Source organism: Symphodus melops (genome assembly GCF_947650265.1).
Source record: "Symphodus melops genome assembly, chromosome: 17".
Classification (NCBI taxonomy): domain Eukaryota; kingdom Metazoa; phylum Chordata; class Actinopteri; order Labriformes; family Labridae; genus Symphodus; species Symphodus melops.
In genome coordinates, this window is record NC_136707.1 from 18,192,762 (window position 1) to 18,216,445 (window position 23,684).

General features: G+C 41.3%; 1 protein-coding gene across 1 annotated transcript in view; it reads right to left on the bottom strand.

The window, feature by feature from the left end:
* aatka (apoptosis-associated tyrosine kinase a) overlaps positions 1-22,928 on the bottom strand; it is a 39,302-nt gene extending 16,374 nt beyond the window's left edge. The window contains exons 1-2 of the mRNA XM_079366896.1: positions 22,278-22,928; positions 6,222-6,355 (exon numbers count right to left, since the gene is read on the bottom strand). Coding sequence (XP_079223022.1) covers positions 6,222-6,355; positions 22,278-22,359 — 216 coding nt within the window. The 5' untranslated portion in view covers positions 22,360-22,928. The remainder of the gene's footprint in view (positions 1-6,221; positions 6,356-22,277) is intronic.
* Between the last annotated feature and the right edge of the window lie 756 nt (positions 22,929-23,684).

The window sequence follows — 23,684 nt, forward strand, 5'->3', positions numbered from 1 at the left end:
GGGAAACACACTTATGCATGTGTTCAGAGCTTATACACAAAGACTTTCTTTCTTTACTTCCTTCCCCCTATACACACTACAGCCCTTTTTACACATGCACTCTTGAAAATTCTGAGAAAACTTCAGCCTGTCCCTGAAATCTTCCTGTGTTGTCAGTTCACACATGCCCCTCACAGCAGGGGGGATCCATATAAAGGGTGGACAAAGCAACACTATAATGACAGTTCTTGCCTTACTATCAATGGTACATGTTATTTACGTAAGAGCAGAAAACAGAACAGAGCATTTTGAACCTCAAAGCAGTGAGTGAAACAATATTCAAATTCCTACTTTTACACAAAAAAAAATCTTTAAGGTTTGTTGTTTTGTTTTGTTTTTTTTAATTGAAAAAAAGATGATTCATTGAAACTGAGTGTTAGAAAAAAGTACAAAATACGTGTAACTCCTTATCTTTTTAACACTACATCCGTTTGTATTGCTAATGCCCCATCGTTTGCGTTGCATTGTAAAAAGACAACGTGGTTCAGTTTCTAAACTATAGTTCTACTGCTAATCAAATGAGAACAAGAACAAACTGGGCCGTACAGTAAACTTTAAACTCCTTCCCCACTTCTCATAATATGGATGAGGAGAAGAGGGAGCGGTAAACAGTGACCCTATCACATTCCACATCCTCTGCTCTACCCTTCTTTCTGCACCCATCTGTCGTTGCTCCACTGCAGTGTCCTTGCACCCTAATTGTTGTAGCACTCTATCTCTCCACACCCCTATATGACAAATGTATGCTGAAAGACTTAACCAATATTGACGTTTCATACAAAACAGAAGGTAGGAGACGTGATTGTTTGAGAGAGAAACTTGCTTTCTCCTTTCTCCTCCATTTTGTCCACATGTAGGCTCCTACTTTGACCAGTCTTCACTTTCCAAAAAAACATTATTTTGTTTTTAAATACCAAGAAAGGGGGTCAACTTTCTGTGCTTAAATGCTAGTATAAACGCAGCAGAGAAGTGGAGGATACACAGGAAACAAGGATATTAACATTGCATTAGACAAATTGCATAATCTGCAGCATGAGGCAGATCACAAGGTAGATTAGCATAGTATTGTCAGGCTGAGTCAAGATTTCTATGAGTAAACAGCCCAATTAGCCAATATGAGACCATGAGACTCCTGAATATTCCATTTTTTATGGCATGGTTGTTCTGTATTTATGTGTTTTCCTCTTAGTCCTTCAAATATTTGTCTACAGCTTTACTCACTCTGGGCTGGAAGTAGAAGTGAATTATGTGGCTTGAGTTTGCAGTACCTTCTGGAAATATTTTCAGAATCTATTCACTTTATTCCAGGAAGACGTGTCTGCAGAAACACACTATTAATAGCACGTGTGTGGCTGTACTCTACACCTAAAAAAAAACCAGCGGATTTGAACTAAAATTGCAGCCCCGTCACAGATTGTCCTCATGTCAGAACTACTGACTGTTCACTCACATGTAGTCAATGTCTTTAGTTCCTATAAAATGCTTTACAAAAGATTTTTTTCATCATTTTATGTTGTTTCCCACAAGATGTTTTCTTCTAATAGTAGCCCCATAATCTTTTAAACTATACAAGAAAAATGCATTCTTCTACATGATCTTCAATATTAAACGGGACACAGCATGAAATTGTGGCACACACACACACACACACACCCACACACAGACCCACACACCTACACACACACACACACACACACACACACGCACACATACAAACACGCTCATAATAGAGTCCCAGGTGTTTATTATGAACTACAGCAACTTTAATTTAAGCCCCAACCTCCAGTGATGAAAAATGTGAAAGTGTAAAAAACTGCAGTTCCTCAGGTGTCCACTTGAGGCTGGTTTTAAAAGCCAAAAAATCCTTTTAAGCTTCCATTTTAAAACACCCATCTCTGTTCACAGCAGAAACAAAAATATTTGCTGCCTGGTTTATGACACAAATTTGGTCTCTACTACTCACTTCCTTCGAGGTTCACACCGTTCAAGGGGTGAATAAATGTTGAAACTGAGATCTCTAAAAAACATTTGCACATTTAGGGGCGTGGCTCAGATGACTGACAGTTGGAGTTTTTACAGTTGTTTGCCAGGAGGCTTAAGGCCTGCCTCCATCCACCTTTTACTAGATTGTTCTAAAAGCAGTTTAAGACAGCATTTAAAACATGGCAAATGTCAATGTAACATAATTACATTACGTTATGTCATAAACATAACGTAACTCTCTGTACAATGATAGTAATGATGATGAACCAGTAATAAATAACCTTTGTTAATAACCTAGCATAAAGTAACTGTAAGAATATAATGAAACAAGTCATTTGAAAAGGTTTATTCCAACTTAAATAAACGTAAAGCCCCTGTGAGGAGTTTCTAAGTGGTTATAAAACTGACTGAAATAATTAGTGATGCCTTTTTTTAGACCAACAAAAGCAAACAAGAACATCAGCAACAAGACTGACAATCACTTTATTGCTGTATTTAATGCTTGTAACCACTGCCGCAGGGTAGGTTTTACAGCACACAAATGTATTTTTAACTTCTCCATTGCAAATAATTACAACAAATGATGCATTTGAAAATTAAAAAATAGCAGGAAGAGAATAAACTATGTGTACAGGAACAGATCAGCTCAGAGAGTTAGAGATTTTTGTCCAAAGAGGGCGCCAAATTCCTCATGAGCCTCTAAGCGATCACAATCTCAATAGCAGTGCATCCTCTTACTGAATAATGCAGCCTCTTAAATCAGGTTGTTGCTTTTTTTTTTTTGTTAAATAGCAGCACCTTGAGTCAAAGTCCTGTCTTGTCTTCAAGTGCTCTTCACATGAAGTAGCATCAGTAATTCAAACCCATCTTGTTAACAATGTGTGGCTATGCTTACAATGCTGCACAAGGCTGGCATTAGTGCTACATTCACAAGGGCCAAATCATGTGGCCTTCCATCCATCCATTTCTCTGCTCTCTGTTTCCCATAACAAGCCTATCTTCCACTTTCAGCAGCAACAGAGGTAAAGGAAGGAGGACAAAGTGATGAGAATGCAGGAGCAAAAGAAAAAGAAAGATAGGAAGGAAAGTGCACAAGAGGCTGGATTTTAATGTAATCTCTAAATGGCTTTTTGTTTGTGTGTTTGTGTGTATTTACATGTGTCTTTAAACACTAGTGTGTGTATATAGGAATGTGTGCAAATGTGCTTCTCATTCAGGAGAACCATCTGCCACTCTCCTCTGAGCCGAGTGTGAAAGCGAGCACCTGGCTGTGAGTCAGCGTTGCATAGCTCCCCAGAGAGCCTTCAGTTTAGAAAGCACTTAATACCCGGCCTCACACTCCGCGCTCCAGTAAGAGCACAGAGATGGAGGGGAATAATGAAGCTTTTTTTGGACGACGCAGCGGTGCGGTTTTTGCGGTCCCACACGAACGCACACCTTACAAGTGAGCTGTTGAGTGACGAGCTGGTGCCAAAGAGACGGGAAAGAGAGTGAGAAACTGTGAAACCAATCTGTGCCGTTCACTGCCAGGGACTGAGATCTGATCACTTCAAAGTTTGAAGGTTAAAATGCACGACATATACCTACAGTATATGTCTTTTGTGTAATAACAGTGAACAAATTGTGTCCATTAAGGCACAGTTTTAGTTTTCAATTCTTGACAAAGTGTGCCTCTGATGGTGAACACACTCACATCCATTAAAAGCTCCTGTACGGATTCTTTTCTCTGGTTACGGAACAGACTGAAATTAATAGAGATATCTCTGTATGACCAACTGAAGCAAACAAGACCTACCCTGAAAACGACTAATATTTTAAGATCAGAATTTCTAATGTGCTGGAAACAGCTGCTACAGGGTAGGTGTATGTTGATGTTTACATTTTCTACAGTAAATATTGAATAAGAAAGTTGGCGATAAGAAAGCAATATAGGAGAGGATCAGTTAGCCTACACCCCATGTACAGAGGCTCTCTCTCTCTCTTTCTCTCTCTCTCTCTCCCTCTCCCTCCCTGATCTCTGACTGTCCTATTTCTTTCCAGTGATTTTAGAGGGAGTAGGTAATATGCAGGGTCTCAAAAATGCTGTATTTAACAGTAACGTTTAATGTACAATAACATATTATGCTAGAACAGCAGAGTAGGTGTGACTAGCACATGTGTATTTCTTCCTTGCATAAGAGTCCTCTAAATAAGATATTGAATCTAACAGCTTTGAGGGCAGCTTTGTTGTATAGTGTCGATATCTCTGCAGAAATCAATAGTTTCCTATCGATATGTCAAACGAGCTTAAGATGAAGCCATGGTATATTGTGACAAAATGAAGTGGACTATCGTCCTATCGTTGCATCATGTTTTAGAAGTACAGATTCAAGTAATTAGGCAGAGGAGATCTGGCGCGGGAGGGAGATGTGGGCACCGAACACAAAAGTCTTAAAGTTGATAATGGTGCCTTTCTTTGCTGTGCTCATTAGTGACACTGTTATCCCTGCAGCATCTATACCGACCACAAGCTGCTCAGTGTGAATGCAGAGGCACAGACCCCGCTCTTACCACATACATAGATAAGAAACAAGCTGCTCTGCTCTCTCCTGTTCCCCCTCTCCTCTGCTTTCTGAGGCTCCCTAATCACCAACAAAAAGTCAAACATGGTTTTCATTTACTCGATGCACATTATTCTGTTCCCCCATGATTCATGCAAGGAATTAAGGGGGCGAGGAATATTGTGGAGTCAAATTTGCATAAGTAATCTTAACAGAAGTCTTTGCCGTTCAGTCGGGGTTGTTATTTTTCCATCCTGCAGCTTGAAGAATTAGAAACATTAAGAAGCGTGACAAACATGAAACCATGTTTTGATGCTAACACCACAGAATGAGTAGCTTTTCAATAATGGGGAGCTCGTAAGGAGAAGAACAGCGACGAGAGTTTCCCCTTCCTCTCTCCCTCTCTCTCTCTCTCTCTCTCTCTCTCGCTCGCCCGTCATATGCCCCCTGCCTGTGTCAGGCTGTGGTTGCCCTCATCAGCCGCTTCAGTTCAGCGCTGATGTTTGACACAGCAGGGCTGACTCATGCTGCCAACTAAAGGCGACACAAAGACAATGTGTGGCAGGCTGGGTAAGGCTTTTGGCTGCAGCACTTGCATATAATGAGGAAAAAGACATTACCTTACATTTACAGTAAATGTAAAGTTTGGAGCTGGGTAGGTCAATACTGAATTGTGGATACAATGATGATGCTAACTTCTCATAGAGAAATTAACTGATGAAATAATCTGAACTAAACAAAAACTAATCTGAAAGAAAATGATTTTAACTGCAATAAAATAAACTAATAAACTACTGAAACTGTTTTTTTTGTTTGTTTTTTTCAAAACTAACTTAACCAACATTTAACAAAACAGTTACAGCCAGCCTATATTATTTGAGGTATCTTCCCATCAGGAGAGAAATATTGGTATACAATGTACACTGCTTTAAAGCAAATGGCAGGATGAGCTGGATCTTCAATCAGCGTCTGTAATGCACAGTTCACAGTGGAAGAAATTAAAGAAATGAAAAGAATCACTTATAGGCTGAGAAAGAGAGATGAGGAATTCATGAGAAACTGGAGGCAATGGGTCAAGTGGAGAACGTAAATAATTGAATTCATACTGAGAGAGAACAGATGCCCTCCTCTCCTACCTTTTCTTTTTTTAAAGTGTATTTATCTGTCCGTGTGCTTTTTAAATGTTCACCCATCCTCTATCTTTGCTTTTTTTATTCCTTCATTTTGTCTGTAAATCTAGATAAAATGCATAAAATTGGCAGGAGCCTCTTCCATCAGTGTTCAAATGTAGGGCGAAAGCAATTAAAAGTGAAGACAATAAGGCAAACTTCAGGAGGCATGTAGAAAAAAAATCAGGACATTGCTAAACATTTTAAAGGAATTCTCATTGTCGACACAGCTCTACTCTAGCAATGCTATATCTGTAAGTTAAACAGTTAAACAGCAGTTTAGAAATACTCATTGCAGAGCCTTGAATTATTTGATAGATAATGCACATTTCAAATTTATCAGAATTTAAACTTGTGATTTTTTTTTGGGTTGCAGAAGTAACGCTTTGCTCCGTCCCCCTCCTTCCTGTGTCATAGACTTCATCTTGATGCTCGCTCAGTATGTTCACCTCTCACCACTTCCAGCAGGGGGCAGCAGGAGTGAGCTCACCTTAAAGCCCATGTCTCCCTTCTTGCAACAGAGGCAGGCCAGCATGAGGAAGACGAAGGTGAAGAGGCCGGAGAAGGAGACAGCCACCACCGCCAGGGACGAAGGCCATGACAGCTCGCTCAGCGGGGCTCCATCTGCAACATCAAGATCAAGATAATTCCAGGTTTTAAAGGGTGGAGGCGTACTGGCATCAGATAGCAAACTGCAGCACTCAAACAGGAAATTAAAGGCAAAATAGAGATAAAGGTGATTTGCACACACACACACAGATGAGTTGTGACTTTGATTTGGGAGCTTGAAGAAAGACGCTCCTCATTCTCCTCTGCTTTCTATTCATCTGGCTTAATTACAGGAGTTATTATGCTCTCTTAGTCATAGAGGTTAAAAGTTTGCACCAGCCACGAGCACAATTAGTCCCTCCGGATCATAATTTAATAAAGCAGCAGTAAAGTCTATGTAGCCGCAAATTCTGTCTCAATAATAAACATCAGTGAGCAACAAAGATGCGAGCAGTGGATCTATAATCGTCTTTTTACTTCCTGCAGTGTGCTGCACAATCCCCCTCAACAGTACGATTGAAATTCAAAGTACAATCGGAAATAAAGTAACAGCTTTAAGAACAGTCGCTGTGCACTCAATGAGATCTTTTGAAAGTTCTATTTAAATATTCTTTCTTTACAGTTTATCAAATAAATGTATGTTTTGACCAGAACGGACAGCAAAACACAATGTGTGTTTTTTTGGGGGGTTTTTTGCAAGTTATCTGTAATCTGGCATTATCTCCTTGTGCATATGTGTGTCAGATTGTCTTTGGGAGCTAAAGACAGGCCAGAGGGCCAGATGTCACAGTTTGGAACACCTCCACATAATCTCATTTACAGATTCAAACCTCCTGCCAACACAGATAACAGAGGAGGGCTGAAAGAGTGAGCGAGCGGGAAACGCATGAGACAGGAGGAGAGAAAGACGAAGAGAGAGCTGGAGGGAATATGATAGAGAAACACATAGTTGTAATTCTATACCCTATGATGAAGGTAATTGAACATAATTACACCCGAAATGATACCACCTTTAATACAATGGGGGGTTTTTTTTACACTTCTGTAGTAATATGATTTGTTTTGTGGACAACACACCCACATTAACACCAACAGTATTCCCTGTGAGCAAGCATTTACACCTGTAGTATTCAAACAACAAAAGAGGCACTTAACATCCGTCAATCAATTATTTCTCTACACCATCTAACCTCTGCCTGCATTATCCCTCTACTGAGAGCAATCGATGAGGAGAGCTCTACAGTGATCCTTCATATCTGACCTTAAGTCGTATTTGATGATAGAAAACGGAGAACTGTTCCCTTAATAATTTGAGCTGCATCTAATTGTGGGTCAATTCTGTGTCTTGATAGTCCCTTCAAACTTTTGGAGAAGATTCTCTAGGTACTTAAATGGGTACCCTGCTGTCAGTAAGGCAGGAAGTGGTGGGAGGAGAGGAGGGGGACGACATGCGGCAAAGAGTTGCATGTCCATGAGCTGCATCACTCCATATTGTCAAAGAGATTTTGGGTTTTAATTAACTTTTTACCATGTTTTTAAATTAACATCTTTTACTTTGTCTTACAACTTCTTACTCCAAAGTTTTTCCTCATAATAATATATTAATGCAAAGAATACCAACTGAATATTCTGAACTTACTTCCATTTTTACCAACACTAAACCTAACAAGTCAAACACACCAATCTGGCAGCACAACATACTGGCACCTTTTGAAATAACTGTCACAAAGTTACCCATGTGAGCACCAGTCTCCTGCTTGTCTGTATCTGAGTACACACTACTGGACTGTGCACATACACTTCTCTATTATTTCTGAGACGCCAACGATGACACTCTTACAATGCTGAACATCTACTGTTCAGCAAAACTAGCCCATGCTGCACAGATGCAACAGTTTATTCAGTGACAGTGGTCGTTTACAATTACATCATAAAGCGGTTCACTTCCTTGTCTGAACACGGATGTGTTCACATCTAACGCAGCCCGTACTTGAGTACACATGAATTGTGGCCGAGACCCGATACCAGAGTCGGCACGGTACCCGAGCATGGTATGAGTACAGTATTTATGCTCAAGCATACTCGGATCCCAGCCCAGGTCCCTGGTGTGATCCCACCCAAAATGTGTCCTAACTAAGGCCTTTGATTGTTCTACCGTTATGAGGACAAAACAAGCATTTCCCTCCCGTCCTGTTGGGTCGACTGGGAAATTATGTGTGTAACGCTTGTGTGTACAAATTTTTCCAGCTCACTGACTGAGATCCGGCGGTCCTGACCCATTTGGCTGTGGGGAACATACTGTTCCTAACCTGACAGCTCCTGCAGCCCAAACAGCACTGCTCCAAACCAAAGCTTGACCCCAAGGTCACGGACACAAAGCCTGTAAGCACACATGGGCCGATGATGAATACAGACATGGACTGTGACTACAGGTTCCTCACTTAAAGCTTGGTTAAAAAAAATATTTAAAAAACTACAGCATGTCTGAGTGTGTGTGGATGCTGACTAACCAACACATCACCATGGTTACAACCTTGCTGGCCTGAACACATTAGTTGATTGGCATTTATGGTGCGGTAAACCTCGTGCCCCTTTTTTATTTCCCCACTTAGAAGGAATACAGTTTTGCTGATTCCTCAAACACTGGCAGTCCGGTCTGTCTCCTTAGATTAGGAAGTGTGTGTGTGTGTTGTTTTGTGTGCGCTTGCATGTGGAAGTGTCTGTGAAGTGGAAAAGGAGATTAACATGCTGAACCAAGCAGTGCCCAGTCTGAAGACACCACATAGCAAAACACACAGCTCGGGTGAGTGGCGACAGGAGACACTGTGAAGCAGTACAATTAAAATCATGCTTCCATTCACACATGCATATTAACAGCTTCTATGAGTCCCTTTAGTATCCAGGTAAAGCAGCAAAGAATAAATGTAAACTCTACCAACTATGTATTCCTTCTCAATGCCATTATAGCTAAATTAACAGCCCAATTCCCAAAGAAGCAAATTAAAATGCTTCATTTCCAAAAGGAGCTTAAGCATTTTATAACTTTGTTGTTTACTCAGTGGAGGTATGCATGCATTCTTCAACTCAATGCATATAAATTACCTTTGGGTATTACTAAACCTGTGGTGTGTCGATGTTTTTTTGTTTTTTTTTCTGAAGGAGGACAAGAAGAGAAGAGAGGAAGACTACAAGGAAGACGGTGCCAGAAACACTGACGAGGATGTGATGGCACATGCTGAATCAGGGAGTAATGTGACTCACATGATACATTAAATAAACGTGCACACGTTCCAATTTCTGTAGGAGATGATAAAAGTCAGCATTCATGATACAATTATTTGATTTCCACGTTGACCCGTTGTCTTTCTCCTTTTCTTTATAAAACAAATATGTCTTGCATTAAATTGTAGATACACATTTAAATGTTGACCTTGAGGTAAAAAGTGTTGGCTGGTCGCATCCCCACCACTAAACCTCATTCATCTTGATGAGCTTTCTACCCTGAAGTATTATTCAGCCCCAGGCAGAGCTCGCTGCCAACTGCCAAGCCTCTACAGTCTCTGATGAAGCAGATGGTGAACATAGGCATTGAACACTGGACTAACTTTTTACTCTTCCACAGATAACGGAGGGATTTTGGAAACTGGTAAACACGCCATACATGTGTTTAGTAAGTCTGGAGAAAGTAAATTAATGTGTTTCCTGTAGTAGGAAAGGGAACATTTGTCCCTCAACATTTGGAGCAAAAGTTGACAGTGAATCATGTAACTTGCTACCTTTTCTCTTCAAGACTTAGATAGGAGATATTTTGAATTGAAAGCCCAGATCTGGACATTTTTAGTTTTTGTGAAAAATATGTTGAATCTCTCTATGCTGATGATGTTGTGCTATGCATGTGGGATGTGTTGTTTAAGATTACCAGAGAATCTATTTCAGTCTATTTTCCCTCTCTGTGTGTGTTTTCTTGTTTGTTCCATAAATGAATTGTTCGTAACTGAGTGAAATGATCCGGAAGCATCTAAGTGGCGGCCATGATAGGAGCCGATAAGAGGATGAGATCATGGCATTCCACAATTCTTTTGAAAGCAACTCACGAATCCGACCGTTCACGAAAAGTAACAATGACCGAAAAATGTAAGTTACCATTTCAGCAATATGTCTTGAACATCTTTTAGGAATTTTAAACCCACAGACGAAATCACAGTGAAGTTATAGGATATCAAGGATTCTGTATATTGCTAATATTGAAATTCCAAACTTCTGGTAATTAGGGTTATTTCACCGGTAAGAAGGGAAAGGGGAACGTTTTTTTAGATGTGCTTTTAGTAGTCAATTTATAGAAAATGTGTAGTTTCACCACGGCTGACCCACAACATTAACTTCCGCCGTCGCGTATTTATGTAGCCTAGTGGAAATGTGGTCGTATTGTCAGAGCAACGCCATCACCTTTCCCTTAGTCCTCTACTTTATGAATTCTCCTAACATTCTTCCATAACCTCATGTTGTGTTTTTCCCAGGGTTGAGGTAAAGAAGATAGTGAAAGGGGATATGAGGGACAATTCGAATCTACCCTGTGTGTGCGTGTTCACCTGCAGCTGGGTGTAGATCCACACACCTTGCCACCAATCAAGTCTGCAAACCTGCTGTTCATCTGCAATTAAGCCACCGACACACTCCAAGGTATAAAAGTCTCAGTCTTCCACTGAACGCGAGACCAGTTTGCTCGCCATGACATTTCTAGTTAGGCTTCTTTGGAACAACATGAATCAGAAAGAGTCAGAGTGCTTTTTTTGCGATGTGCGTTTGTTGAACTACAACTTACACATCAAACTTCAACAAGTCCACCATTACAGTATGTCTAAAGGTTGTCCAGAAAGAAAGTCGGTGACTTTTATTTCCACAACAGCAACATTTGGAAATTCATCCTCCACTGTTGCTCTTTCTTTTTCTTTTTTCTTTTTCTCTCCCTGATGAAACTGTGAGAGAGCAACGGCCCTGAGTCCTCCATAAATATTTAAGCAGCACATTACTACACCAGCTGCACGGCAAAATGTAAATAAAGCACTTAAAGCCCGGATCTTCCCGCTTTATTAAAAAGCTGTCCTCAGGACTTGAGACAGAGATAAGCAATGTCCTTACAGAGAGGAAGGGAGAGCACTGGGGTCACCCTGCCACCTCAACAGCACAGGCTGAGAATGAAGAGAGGACGCAGTGGGACAAAGGGAGGGAAGAAATGTGTTGGCCAAAGGACACTGAATGAATGAGGAGGACATCGCTGTGTGTTTCCCAAAAGTCCTGTTTCATTTTGAGTGACTGTGTTGTTCATATGAGTTTATCTCTACTAATCTGTAATTGCAACTTTTGCGTTTGCATTTGCATTGGCAATTCTAAAATTTTCTGGGGGCCCAGGCAGCGCTTACTCCTCTTCCGATAGACCGAGAATTCCTCATTATTTTTCTCTGTTGACTTTAATTCACAAACTTTGATTTTCACAGCAATAAGGCACACGAGCAATAGGGAGGTTTCCTACTGTCATTGCTAAAGTTACTCATTTTGGGCTGTTTTTTGAGCCCTCAGGGGCCCCAAGCTCTTGCCTACCTTTCCTGCTGACAAGCACCCCCTCTGTGCATTATTGTGGCCAAAAGGAATGCTTCCTTATAGTATGATTTGTACTGATATAAGGGTTGGAATATCAGTATCAGCTGATGTATCAGCCCTGATGCCAAACAAGGGCCCATCGATAAAGAATGTGGCAGGCCGCGATGTAGGATGTGTATCTGGCTTAAGCTGATAAGCTAGCATTCCAAACTGCTGATCCAGAGAAGAGGTTATTATTGGGGAGAACAAGTCACCTGTTGGACAAACTGATTGAATGTCATGGTCCAAAGCGAAAGAAAATGTGGGCATTGTGGGAGTCAAAAAACCTGGGTTTCCCAATTGGTAAAATACCTATAAATTCATGTCACATTTAGCAGGGCATCTCTCCTTTTCAAGACAATCCGATTTGATAATCCAGGGCTGCGAGCCGATTCAAGGATGATTCATTGACATTCAATTTCGATCTGATACAAATTCACAATTTAATCATACGTATTTTATCTATAATAGGAATAAACAATACAAAACAAATACGATACAATATGTAATTGTGGCATTGTTTGGTCCAATTCCAGCATTGCTGAGTTTATAAAATTCCAGACGCAAAACATGCCACGAAATGAATGCAAAAGGAGGAAGCAGCAAAACCCCCCTGTGTGTTCATGGTAGATAATTAATAAAGCATGCACCAGTGAAGTAAGGCTTTCTGTAGTTGTGCAGCTGTAGCGTGCAGATGCAGCAGCTGAACATCAGGATTACAGCTGCTGGGTTAGCTACGCGACAGAGCTCATCATGCATTCAACAATCTGCTCGAAAAGGACACGTGTAGGGGAAGAAGGGGAGGAACAGGGCAAGAAGGATTGCGGAGAGGAAACAGGGATTCATTGAAGCAGAGTGAGCCGTATTACAATGCCTCCCACACTCGTAGCAAGGCCGGAGCTGAGCTATGTGTTTCATGTTCACACAAGGGCAGAGGAACATGCACCCACACACACAGCTCAGTCAAGGCTTTTAACTTCGCTGCAGAATAACTTTAGTTGTGGCACCTGAGAGCATCAGCTCATAGTTTAAACTGATAGCTGCGATCCTGCACCAAATCTAGTTTTGTATCCTTTGATAAAGACCAGAAAAGAAAGCTATATAGCTTAAATATGTATACGTGAAATTTCCAATTTTTTTTATTTTTTTCATCCCCTGAAGTCCATCTTTCTTTCTTCAATCTCTCTTTATTTGCTATTATGTTTGCTATAAATGCACAAGTGCACATATACTGTAGACATACACACTTTTTATGTTGTTGACCAAGAGACCAAGTAATGACACTGCTGCAGGGCGGGCACCTTGCCAAGCAACACACCACTGCTATCAAATCATCCTGAGAGAGGGGGAGCGGGAGACGAGGATAGAGGGAGGGAAAAGATATATGTTTCAACCGCTATTAATGCTCACAAGATAGGGTGCAAATAGGGACATACAATATAAGCAGTGTTTAAGGGAGCACTGTTTGGATGAAGTGTTGTCCCATCCAATCAACAGCACATGTCATTTGTCAGACACTTAATATTATGGAGAACACTCAGTCAATACTGGAACACAAACAACTTGCAAACATGTCCAGATGGCGCTTTAAAAACACTGCAGCATGGATTAATGTGAGGGGAAACTGTGGGACGTTTTGTAGGGTGTGCATAAGTGCAGTGTTTTAAACACAGAAACCTCTATCACACATAACCCCCTGACATTATCTAGATTATTTCAGGACATTCAGGGCCTGGAAAGTCCTAACATTTTCAGGAATTACCTTCCACAACGGTAGACAGTGTCGAATCTTACAGCTCAAAATACAGGCGAGCTACTTATTGAGGGCCTGCGAGCTGTGGGTAGCTCGTGAGCCCTTTGCTGGAGACCTCTGCTCTACGCTGTTAGGACACTCAAATATGGAACGATGGAAACAAGCTAGTTTTGTGGCTAGCTCATGTCAGCATTTTTCTTTCTGATGTTGACCGTCTTATGCTGCTGTTTGAAAAGCTTGTGAGTGCAGCTGGTTGTTGCTGATGCCAAATTTGTCAAAATCAGTTTATTTTAAATTGACTTTGTTCTTAACTACAAGCCTTAGTCACATGTGAAGGCATACTGCTTCTAAAAGATGTAAACAGAACACATACATTAATGGAGGCAGTAACATGAAAAGGGGAAAGCAGTGTGTGTGGGAGGAAAGGTGATGGGTTCCATGATTGGGCATTCCTATGTCTTGCTGTGTCCTCTTTGGGCCTTTATCTCTCATGTTTTGTCTATTTCATGAAACTATCTCAGCCCTGACAGAATTCGATTTAAAAAAAAAAAAAAGTGCAAGTACCCTAATGCATCACTTGCACCAGCTGCATATAGCATAATCATTGCATCTGTATTTTTACACACAGAATATATTGAATTGTATATCTGTACCACTGTCATGTTTCTGTACGCTGCAGGAGACTAGCAGCTGTAATCATTTCAACACAACATTTTCCAACACCTTTCCCTAACACTCTGTAAACAGTGCACATAACAATTGTGTCAACATGTGAAGGAAAAACAGAAGAGAGAGAAAGACCCAAATCTCTCTGACCCCACTTTACATTCAGGACAGTGCTGCAGGGGCATAAAAGCTCCTCCATCTGCCCTGCCTGCATGGGCTACACCAAGTGACACCCAATAACAACACACACACTCTAACAAACAGTGATGTATGAGATGAATCCTGAAGAGGGTACAGCTGACAAGATGTATTTAGACAGGAAAGAAGTGTGACCTTTGGGGTAAGATAGTCCGAGGGCTGCAGGAGCAGAACAGTTTGTCTTTTTTATCCATCTAAATTTGCTTCACTTTTCATGTTTTGCTTTTTTTCCAGTGTTCAGATTGTTAAAGTTGCATGTGATTCGTGATGTTTGCCATAAACGAGCTGCCCTATCAGCTATAGTTAAAGGAACACAAAGCATGAGAGGTGCAGCTTACAACCCGACAATGATGAAAACAATCAGCTTACAGCAGCTGAATTAAGAATGCTAGGTAATTGACAAAGCTGCTATCCTTCATACACACCAAGCTTAATATTGATTCTACTCTGCTTTTGTGTATGTGTATATAAAAGGCATCGGGACAATCGTTGTGGATCGATTCCTGGCTCAAGTTGTTAGCTCATCTTACTGAAGGTGTCACGGTGTTATTTCAGCAACTATTCTCAAGGCTTAGTTCTTTGTCTCTCAGAGTCCAGTCAGTTGGTCAACACTCTGCGCTCTTCGGCAGGCTGAAAAGTCAATCAAATAAGCTTCAAAATGGCTCTTCAGTGATTTGACGAGGAGTCATATTATCCACAGAAGCTTCCTCTTAAATTCAGCATAATGGATCCGGTGAGGATGGGAATACTGTTTTTTTTTTAATCAAGAGTTTCCAAACTATTTGGAGAGAATGGTTTAGTTGCCAGCTGAGCTGCAGCTGGATTTAGCTCGCCTACTTAAATCATACATCCAGTTTAATAATGGACTTAAGCTTGTACTGTATGGCGCTTATGGGCTTACAACTACGAACATGTGTTTTTGCAGCGGAGATCACACCTACCCGTTCACACACTGATGGCAGAGGTTGCTATATGTAAAGTGACCAACACAAGTAACTTCTTCCATTCACATTGATACGCCGCTGACGGTATGAAATTTGTGAACGTATGGATGACAGTGATGTAGGCAGGTCTTGGTTAGGGATGCAGACTTGCTCGGCCAGTTAGATCTGCCGCTGAAGGAGATGATGGCTTCTTACTCGAGAGAAAGAAAAGTGCTGCAGAAAGCCTCTGCTGCAGGCCGCATGTAAAGCAAAGAGACCACGAGTAAGGACAGAAGTAGACGGAGAGGATACTCTCAAGGAAAAAGTAAAGGTGAAAAAGGGCAGTTGAATAACATCGGAGAGCAGATCATGGAGCATCATGCAGCAAAGGGGAGAGGGGGAGGTTGGATGTATGAAGAGGATGAAGCACTCTGTCAGCACACAAGCACACGTGGACACATATGTCATTCTTTGGTACAGTTGACAGCAGAGGAAACAAAATGACATGATTCACGGCAGGGTGCAGCATCCTCCCCTAGTTTACATCCTCTCCATCGTTCTTAAGTCATGCTCTCTGTGAAAGACTGCAGATTGCAGAGTGGGATGCGCTGGCCTGTAGAGAGCCATGATAACTGTCATTAGCTGGGAGTGAGAGCCCAGGAGGGCCACAATGGATCAGCATTACAGGCCTGTCATGTCCGTCCCTTGACAGCTCCTGCAAGGGCATGCTGTCAGAACACACGAGTCTGAATATGAAGGCTGTGTTTGGTGCACACATATCTAAGGTAAATGCTGCTAACCTCCCGGGATCTGGGTATTAAAGATGCTAGTTTAGGGATTACAAGAAACAATAATACTTTCAGACATTTTTATTAATGTGAGGGGTGTTAATGTTTGCAGCGGGGACTGACAGGCATCTGTTCCGTATTTCCATCGAGGGCTGTTTGGTTGAATTTCGAAGGAAATCTGCTGAACTGGGTGATTATTATGCAGCACAAAACGAACCCGAGCTGCTGTTCCTTCAGCAGAAATGGAACAAAAGCTGTTCACAGTTTATCACACTGGAAAACAGGCATCTGAATGAAAGAATGAATGGGATGGAAATGTGTTTATCCTCTTGAGTCGAGGAGGAGAGGGGACTTGACTGAGCACTCAAGGATTCTCTTTATTTATAAAAGATGTAAATTCTAAAGAGGACCGGCTGTAATAATCCTGAAGGCTATACTGTAAGTGATGAATACCTTTATAACCAGTTTGGGAGAAGCTGTTTTCAATTACATACAAATGAATTTAAAGGTCACATATTTTCGTTTCAACGTGTTTTAAATAAATCACAGAGTTCCCAAAACGATGGCTATTGGTGCAACACCTTGTTGGTTTGCCGAAACTGAGAGGCATCCAAAACAGTCATGAGGCAAGACTTAGACCCGCCCACTTTCTCTGGTAAAAATAAATAAATAAATACAGTCCTGGAATCAAAACTTAGAAGAAGGACAGACTGCACCACAGCAGGTTTTCTTAATGGTTGATGATATAGTAAGGTCTTCTTTCGACCAAACAAAGCGCTTTAAACTGTGCACGCTACTATCACCCTTATACAAGCTAAAGGGGGGGTTTCACACCAGGGACCCGGGCCTGGATCTGATTAAGTTTGGTCCATTTGATCAGTGCACACAAACATACTAAGGAACCGTTCCCGAAGTCCGCTATAAGAGTTTGACTTGAGTACAGTCCATGCTCAAACAAGGAAGTGGAACTCTCATGTCGCTTTAAAAACCATCAGCAGCACAGGCCTGTTTCGTCCTCTGAGCGGCACAGTAGATGTTGAAGCAGGAAGAGAGTTATTATTGGCTTCTCAGAAATAATAAAAACATCTAAAGTTAGCAGGATGGACTGCCAGTGGTTGCCATGGTTGCTTCTTCTTCAATCTGCTATTTGGCAGATATGCAAATCAACTGTGTGCATACTGCCACCTGCTGTATCGGACTATTTACATCCACAAGTGTACTTTTTACTGATGTGAACGTAGACCAGCAGGATAAAGGGGAGGGAGAGCAATCACGCTCGGGACGGTACGAAACAATCTCAGGCCATTTTGATGTGCACTTATAATGCACAATACCGTGATAACAATATACAGTGCAATAAATGATCAATTAATGTAAGAGTACATCGTTATTCACTATGACTCGGTGTCTTGATTTAGCATCTCTTCTTCATCTTGTGTAAAAAAACCTATCCATGTGAAAAATCTGTTCTGAATCCAAAATTAATCCACAGAGCAGTTTTTTTTTACACTTACTTGACTCTCATTAATCTTCTGTGTCATGATTAAAATAAAATAAATGCTCAGCGAGGAAGCAATGCAAATATTTCTTCTTATTTAATGTGATGAATTTTGGATTTTGTGACATGTAAATTCCTAATGCCAATATCGGGGGAACAATGAAATTGCAATTTTTCAGAGCAGCCCTCTTCTGGTTGTACAATTTGGGTTTTATTTTGACATGAGACTAGCAGCAGTAACAGATTAGCATACACACTGTAAAGTCTACTGATGCATTTATGAAGTTCAGCATATTCTAAACAGCCACATAACTCATTGATGTGATTGTTAACTTAGAGTAAGTAGGCAGACATCTTTGCTTACACATTTGGTTGCATGACAACATCGACAGACAATGGATGCTATTGATTTACTTCCCAACTGAACAATAAACGACCTTATAACAATTTGTTTGTACACACACAATGCTGCGTTGGCAGGATTTTTCTCGTTTATAGGAGAATATTTGTGTTGTTGTTTGGTGCTCGAGTGGAGACGATCTAAAAGTGCTCTCGATTTTAATTGTCTACTTAAAAAGAAACCAACCTTTTTATACAGTAAAAGATCAAAGAAGCAAATAGAATTGATTTCTATACAATAACACAAAGAGATGTGCCATACTTATCACGTCTCTCTGTCTTACAAAGATAAAGACTACATCAACACATCTGTTGCTACGACTTCTTTTATTTGCAGTCAACAAAAATCTGGATCGTAGAAAATAACCAAAAGTTGTTTTATTCCATTCCTGACAACATACTTGACGTGCACGTCTGCAGTCCTATTGCTGATAAAGACATCTGAGATGCATGTGCAAACCATATGCAGACATATAAACGATGACATTCAAGCCTGGGTCTCAGGAGGCTCACAATGACGCAGTGTGCGAACATATGTGTGGAGAATGTCAGTGAATTGTTCTGTGTGCAGAAAACACAATTGCACACAGACGTGAGGAAAATACTTAAGTGCTGCTATGTTGGTTACCCTGCACACATTTTCTATTCGATTTATCTTTGATTTCCTGATGCTGAGTGTAAACTCTTTCGCTCTGACACACAGTCTGTCACACGTTTTACAAATGTCTTTGGTGAACCAATCGGAAACACTTCCTTTTCAACATCAATTAATCTGCCATTTGCCATTAACAAAAAAAACTAATTTTTGATACATGCCTCGTGCCAACAAAATAACTCAATGCACCGATCTGTGTGAGTCAATGCTTTGTTGCTATCACTAAATAACTCCCGACTAAAGTGGTCCCAGACTGATAATCATATTAAACTTGATTGAAAACAAACAGCAGTGAATTTCTAGAGGGGAGTGCAAGTGTTTGGTATTAAAGTTAGCAGAAATACAGAGAATCATTCATTGAATGTGTTCTACGTGGCTAAATCTAATTCTGATCTGCCTGCATCAAAAGGGTGCAACACCAGTATACACAGTCCTCCATCCAATTCATCCATTGTTTTCTTCATCTATTGTGATGAATTCAGACTTCCATGATGCCTTTTTTTGAAATTGCTCGTTTTGTGACGATAAACTTGCAACCTCTTGTATCAATATTTCTGACATTTAACGTTTCTTATATCAGTCTGCAGCACCTTGCATCACAATTGGCACATCTTTCCACTTCCATTTACCAACATGGGTGGTGTTGCTAAATGTCACTCAGAGTTTAATTCCACAACTGGAAATGAAACATGGTGACAAGTTAAATACTGCAACGGGATAAAGTGTGTATGCAATTGCACACACACACACACACACACACACACACACACACACACACACACACACACACACACACACACAAACCTTTAACACAGTAGACTCAGAGAAAACCCACATCTCCCACATCATCACACAGAGCGCACACATAGAGGAGCCATAGATGGTTCCCCTTGACTGCTTGAGTCCACTTCATTCTTATTCTAGTTCCCCCGGAGGCAGAGTTATGTAACTAAAGTGCTCCGTATTACACATGGAGAGATAAATAATCAAACAGTCAGCGGTGGCTGTTTTGTACTGACCGAGTCAGTGGGAGGAGCTTTGAGAGCAAGTCAAGATAAAACTTTCAAGATCTTTCCCTCTGTTATATCAGTAGCAGCGCAATCGCAGCCTGCAGTGGCATACACGTGTGTAAGGGAGGACACGTGTAAGCTTCCCTGCATGTGCATTATGCATAATGCCAATGTGTGTGCAAGGGGCAGAAAATGTGTGCATGCATTGCATTTACATCCAGATATGGTGTGCTACATGCACACTAGCTGCTACCGCCACCTCCAGGCACCAGAGGAAGTTGCTAAAAGGCCGTCCCGCCACAGTGCTGCATTGTCACCTCGTTGGTTGGTATCAGTGTCGCGTTCCGGGTCAGCCTGTCTCCTTTTTGCCCTCACAGTCAAGTGATGCACATTAATTCTGCAAGCAGCCAGGTATTTTTATCCTTCTCAGAGACAAACACACCCATGCCTGCCCCCTCTCCTGATGGGAGAGCTGTCCATGGTGCTGAAGCAGTGGTAAACCAGGTGTAGGCTGCAGTTCCCTGGTGCAGGATGCCACACGTACTCGGCCAATACACACAAACCAAGCCCCAATAAAGGCATGAGAGGGTTGATAAAGGGATCTTTTTACCTTGTGCTCTCCCCTGCTGATGTCTTTTATAATTCTATGCAAATGTGTCAAGTGACCCAGCGCAATATTTTCCTCCGTCTGCTGTGTTCACAATTAGAGCACACTACAGTATTTTTTTTAACATGCAGTCCAACGAGGAGGAAGTGCAGCTATTAAGAAAAAAAAAAAAAAAGCTTAAAGGTCCTAGATTTCAAATGTTGGGTTTTTGGTAATCAAATGCAGCATATTCAGCCTACTCATCTGATTGAATGTCCTGTGTCCCTCCCCTTTAAGGGACTCTTGCATTTCTCTGTCCTTAGCACTGGCCATGAACATGATAGGTTCCTCCTCATCCGCCCACCTCCATCGCCTAGACAACATTGATTCTCAATGCAATTACCAGGAAAGAAGAGGGTCGCCTGTCAGGTGCTGCTTAAAAATGTATGATAAATGTAAATCATTATAAGAGCTAAGAAACTAGACCCCTCCCTGTTGATTTCATCCTGACCGTCACTGAGGCTTTTTTTTTTAATCAGCGACTGTCAGTCAAAGAAAGGGAATATGAATGTAGCGTTGCACATTCCTTACGGGAAACAGTCCTCCAGGGGGGAAAAAAAATACCAAGACAGTTAAATGAAATTAAGTAATGCCCCAGAAGAGCCACAGTAAGCAAGGCATTTTACCCGTAAGTCACCTGGGAACCATTTATCTGTCTTCAAATTAAAAGACTACACTCCTAGGTTTGTATCGTATTTCACTGCACAGAACAAGGTCTCGCCTGCTCAGCAACCTCTTCACACTGAAAAATGCTTTTGTCATGGGTTTTCCAAATATATGTGTTCCCCTTTGCATTACATACCTTAAATCAGAGTACAACATGTAAAGCATTATTTATAAAAAATGCCCTTTAGAGTTTTGCATAATACAAAAGCTATAATGTTGCACAATGTTGTTCCAACTCTGAGCACAGAAATGTCCCAAATCCACAGGGACAGCATGCATCTTATAAATAACCCATTTGGCTTTAAATGGAGGAGCCTTTTAGTGTCACACTCTGCTGAATGATAGAGAGGAGATATAGGAATGAGAAGTGGGGAACCAAAAGGAAGGTAAAAGAGGGTGGACTAATTGGACAAGGAGGGATAAAAAAAATCAGTGAGAGCGTGCGGTTTTGGGAGAACAAATAAGGCCCGAAACTTGAGAGTCACTCAGCTCGCCGGCATTTGTATGCTCAGCACACTGCGCTCAGTGCACGGACTCTCTCAGTCCTGTTTACACTTGCACACAGTTTATTTATTCTGCTCCACTTCAATCCCTCACACAGCAGCAGCAGCAGCAGCACATCCATGACTTTCTGCTCGGTGGTCCCGTAGCACTGCAGCAGCACCTGGGTCCTCATTTGCCAATCACTGGAAATGAATTAGACGCTGCATTCAAATTTAAGAGCCGCAACCTCAAGAAGCAGAGGCACACACCTCTGTCAGGAGGTCACCTCTGTCATGTTGTTGTCACTACACACACACACACACACACACACACACCTTCATAGAACAAACACACTTTCACAATCAGCTGCAGGGATGTAGGACTATGCAGAATCTATGCAGGCACTTTTAACCCTCTTGTCACCAAACTATGGGATTAAATGTACAAAATCAATGTCTAATCTGAGCCTTGTGTTTAGAGCACTGCTGTTGATGACGATGATACAATTATGCTGCTTTTGATGACTAAGAAAATCATGTATCACTAAAAGAGCACCACTACATCATGTATGGCCTTGCATCACATGCAGCAACCATTTATCCTGAGAGAACATACAAACACAAGATGTCCAGCAAAAGGCAAACCCCCCTCTCATTCATTCTGTTTGACCCTTACCTGTGTCAAAGTGGGAGCTGAAGGCAAAGCTGGGATTGAAAAACGCCGAAGACATGACAATCACATGAAGGGCAAAGACCATCCTCCTCGTTGCGTTGCAGAAGACAGCAGAAGCCTAAACAGCAAAAAGGTCGAGGATAAATCTCCGATTTCGGTGCGTCAAAGATTCAAGTAATCTGTCGTAGAAGCAGTAATGCGCAGCATTTTATTCCATCGCACTTCACAGAGAGACCCAAGGAAATCCTGCTCTTTCTTCGGCTCGAACGGATTCGGAGACAGATGTTGACATTTCACCTCATCTGTTTGTTGTCTCACAACTAAATCCCAACCTCGCGCCTCCTTTGTGCGACAGTTGATCTGACCAGGTTTAGTGTATACCTACTCGGTCACCCGGCGTTTCCCTTTTTTTTGGGGGGGGGGGACAGATTTTAGTCACTGTAAGATCTTGACTGCTGCAAATATTTGGCATCTCACATTTGACTTCCTTTCAGATTATTTATCTGGTAGCTCGTCGTCCCTTATCAGAAGTAATATGTTCGTTTTTTGAAGAGCAGCTGGTTGGTTTTAACAAGATGCGTCGGTAAAGCGATGCGCATTTGGGAATCGGCTTCTACACAGTGAGCGACATCTTGCAGCAGTGTAAAGACACCACGCACAGCATAGAAGTGCTTCCGGTTTCAAAATAAAACATACTAAATCCATCACAATACTTGTTATTTTTAAAGAAAAAAACAAACAAACAAATCATCCCGTGGTGTGTAGATGACTCCTGTTGTACAAACGCGCGGATGGAATTTGAAGATGGGAAATGTCCCAAAGAATCTTTGTTTAGTTTTTCATTAACTTTTATTTTTGACATTCTAACGAGAAAAAAAATAAACAGAGGACTGAACTTAACTGAATGCACCTGACCCTAATGGGCGCCAGCATAGAGACCACTTTGGGGACTGGAGAAACCAGGCCAGTAAAGCAGTCTGTTGAGACAGAAGTAGCAGGTTGTTCTGGTAATAACGTCGGAATTAGCTGGAGACCTACTTTGAGTTAGAACATTTGATTTGGAAGTCCAATTCAAGGTGTGACGTTCAGGGGCGTTTCTAGAGTTTGAGGAGATTAGGGGTTTAGCCCAGACATGGATTAATGTCCCTCGAATAAAAAACAAAACAAATACGATGCTATATTCTGATCGAGAGAGGGGAGGACACTTCATGAGTCATGATTCAGCATTAAACTATAGTCTGTCAAGTTAATAATTATTGTAAGTGCCGGAGCATTTAAGTTGAAGCACGATCTCTAATGTGAGGGTTTGTGAAGTCAGATCACCTGAAGAGACCCTGGATATGTTAAACTCACTTCTTAGTACAGGCCCCAGCTTCTCTCCTGTGTTGTTGTATCTTGTGTTCATCCTGT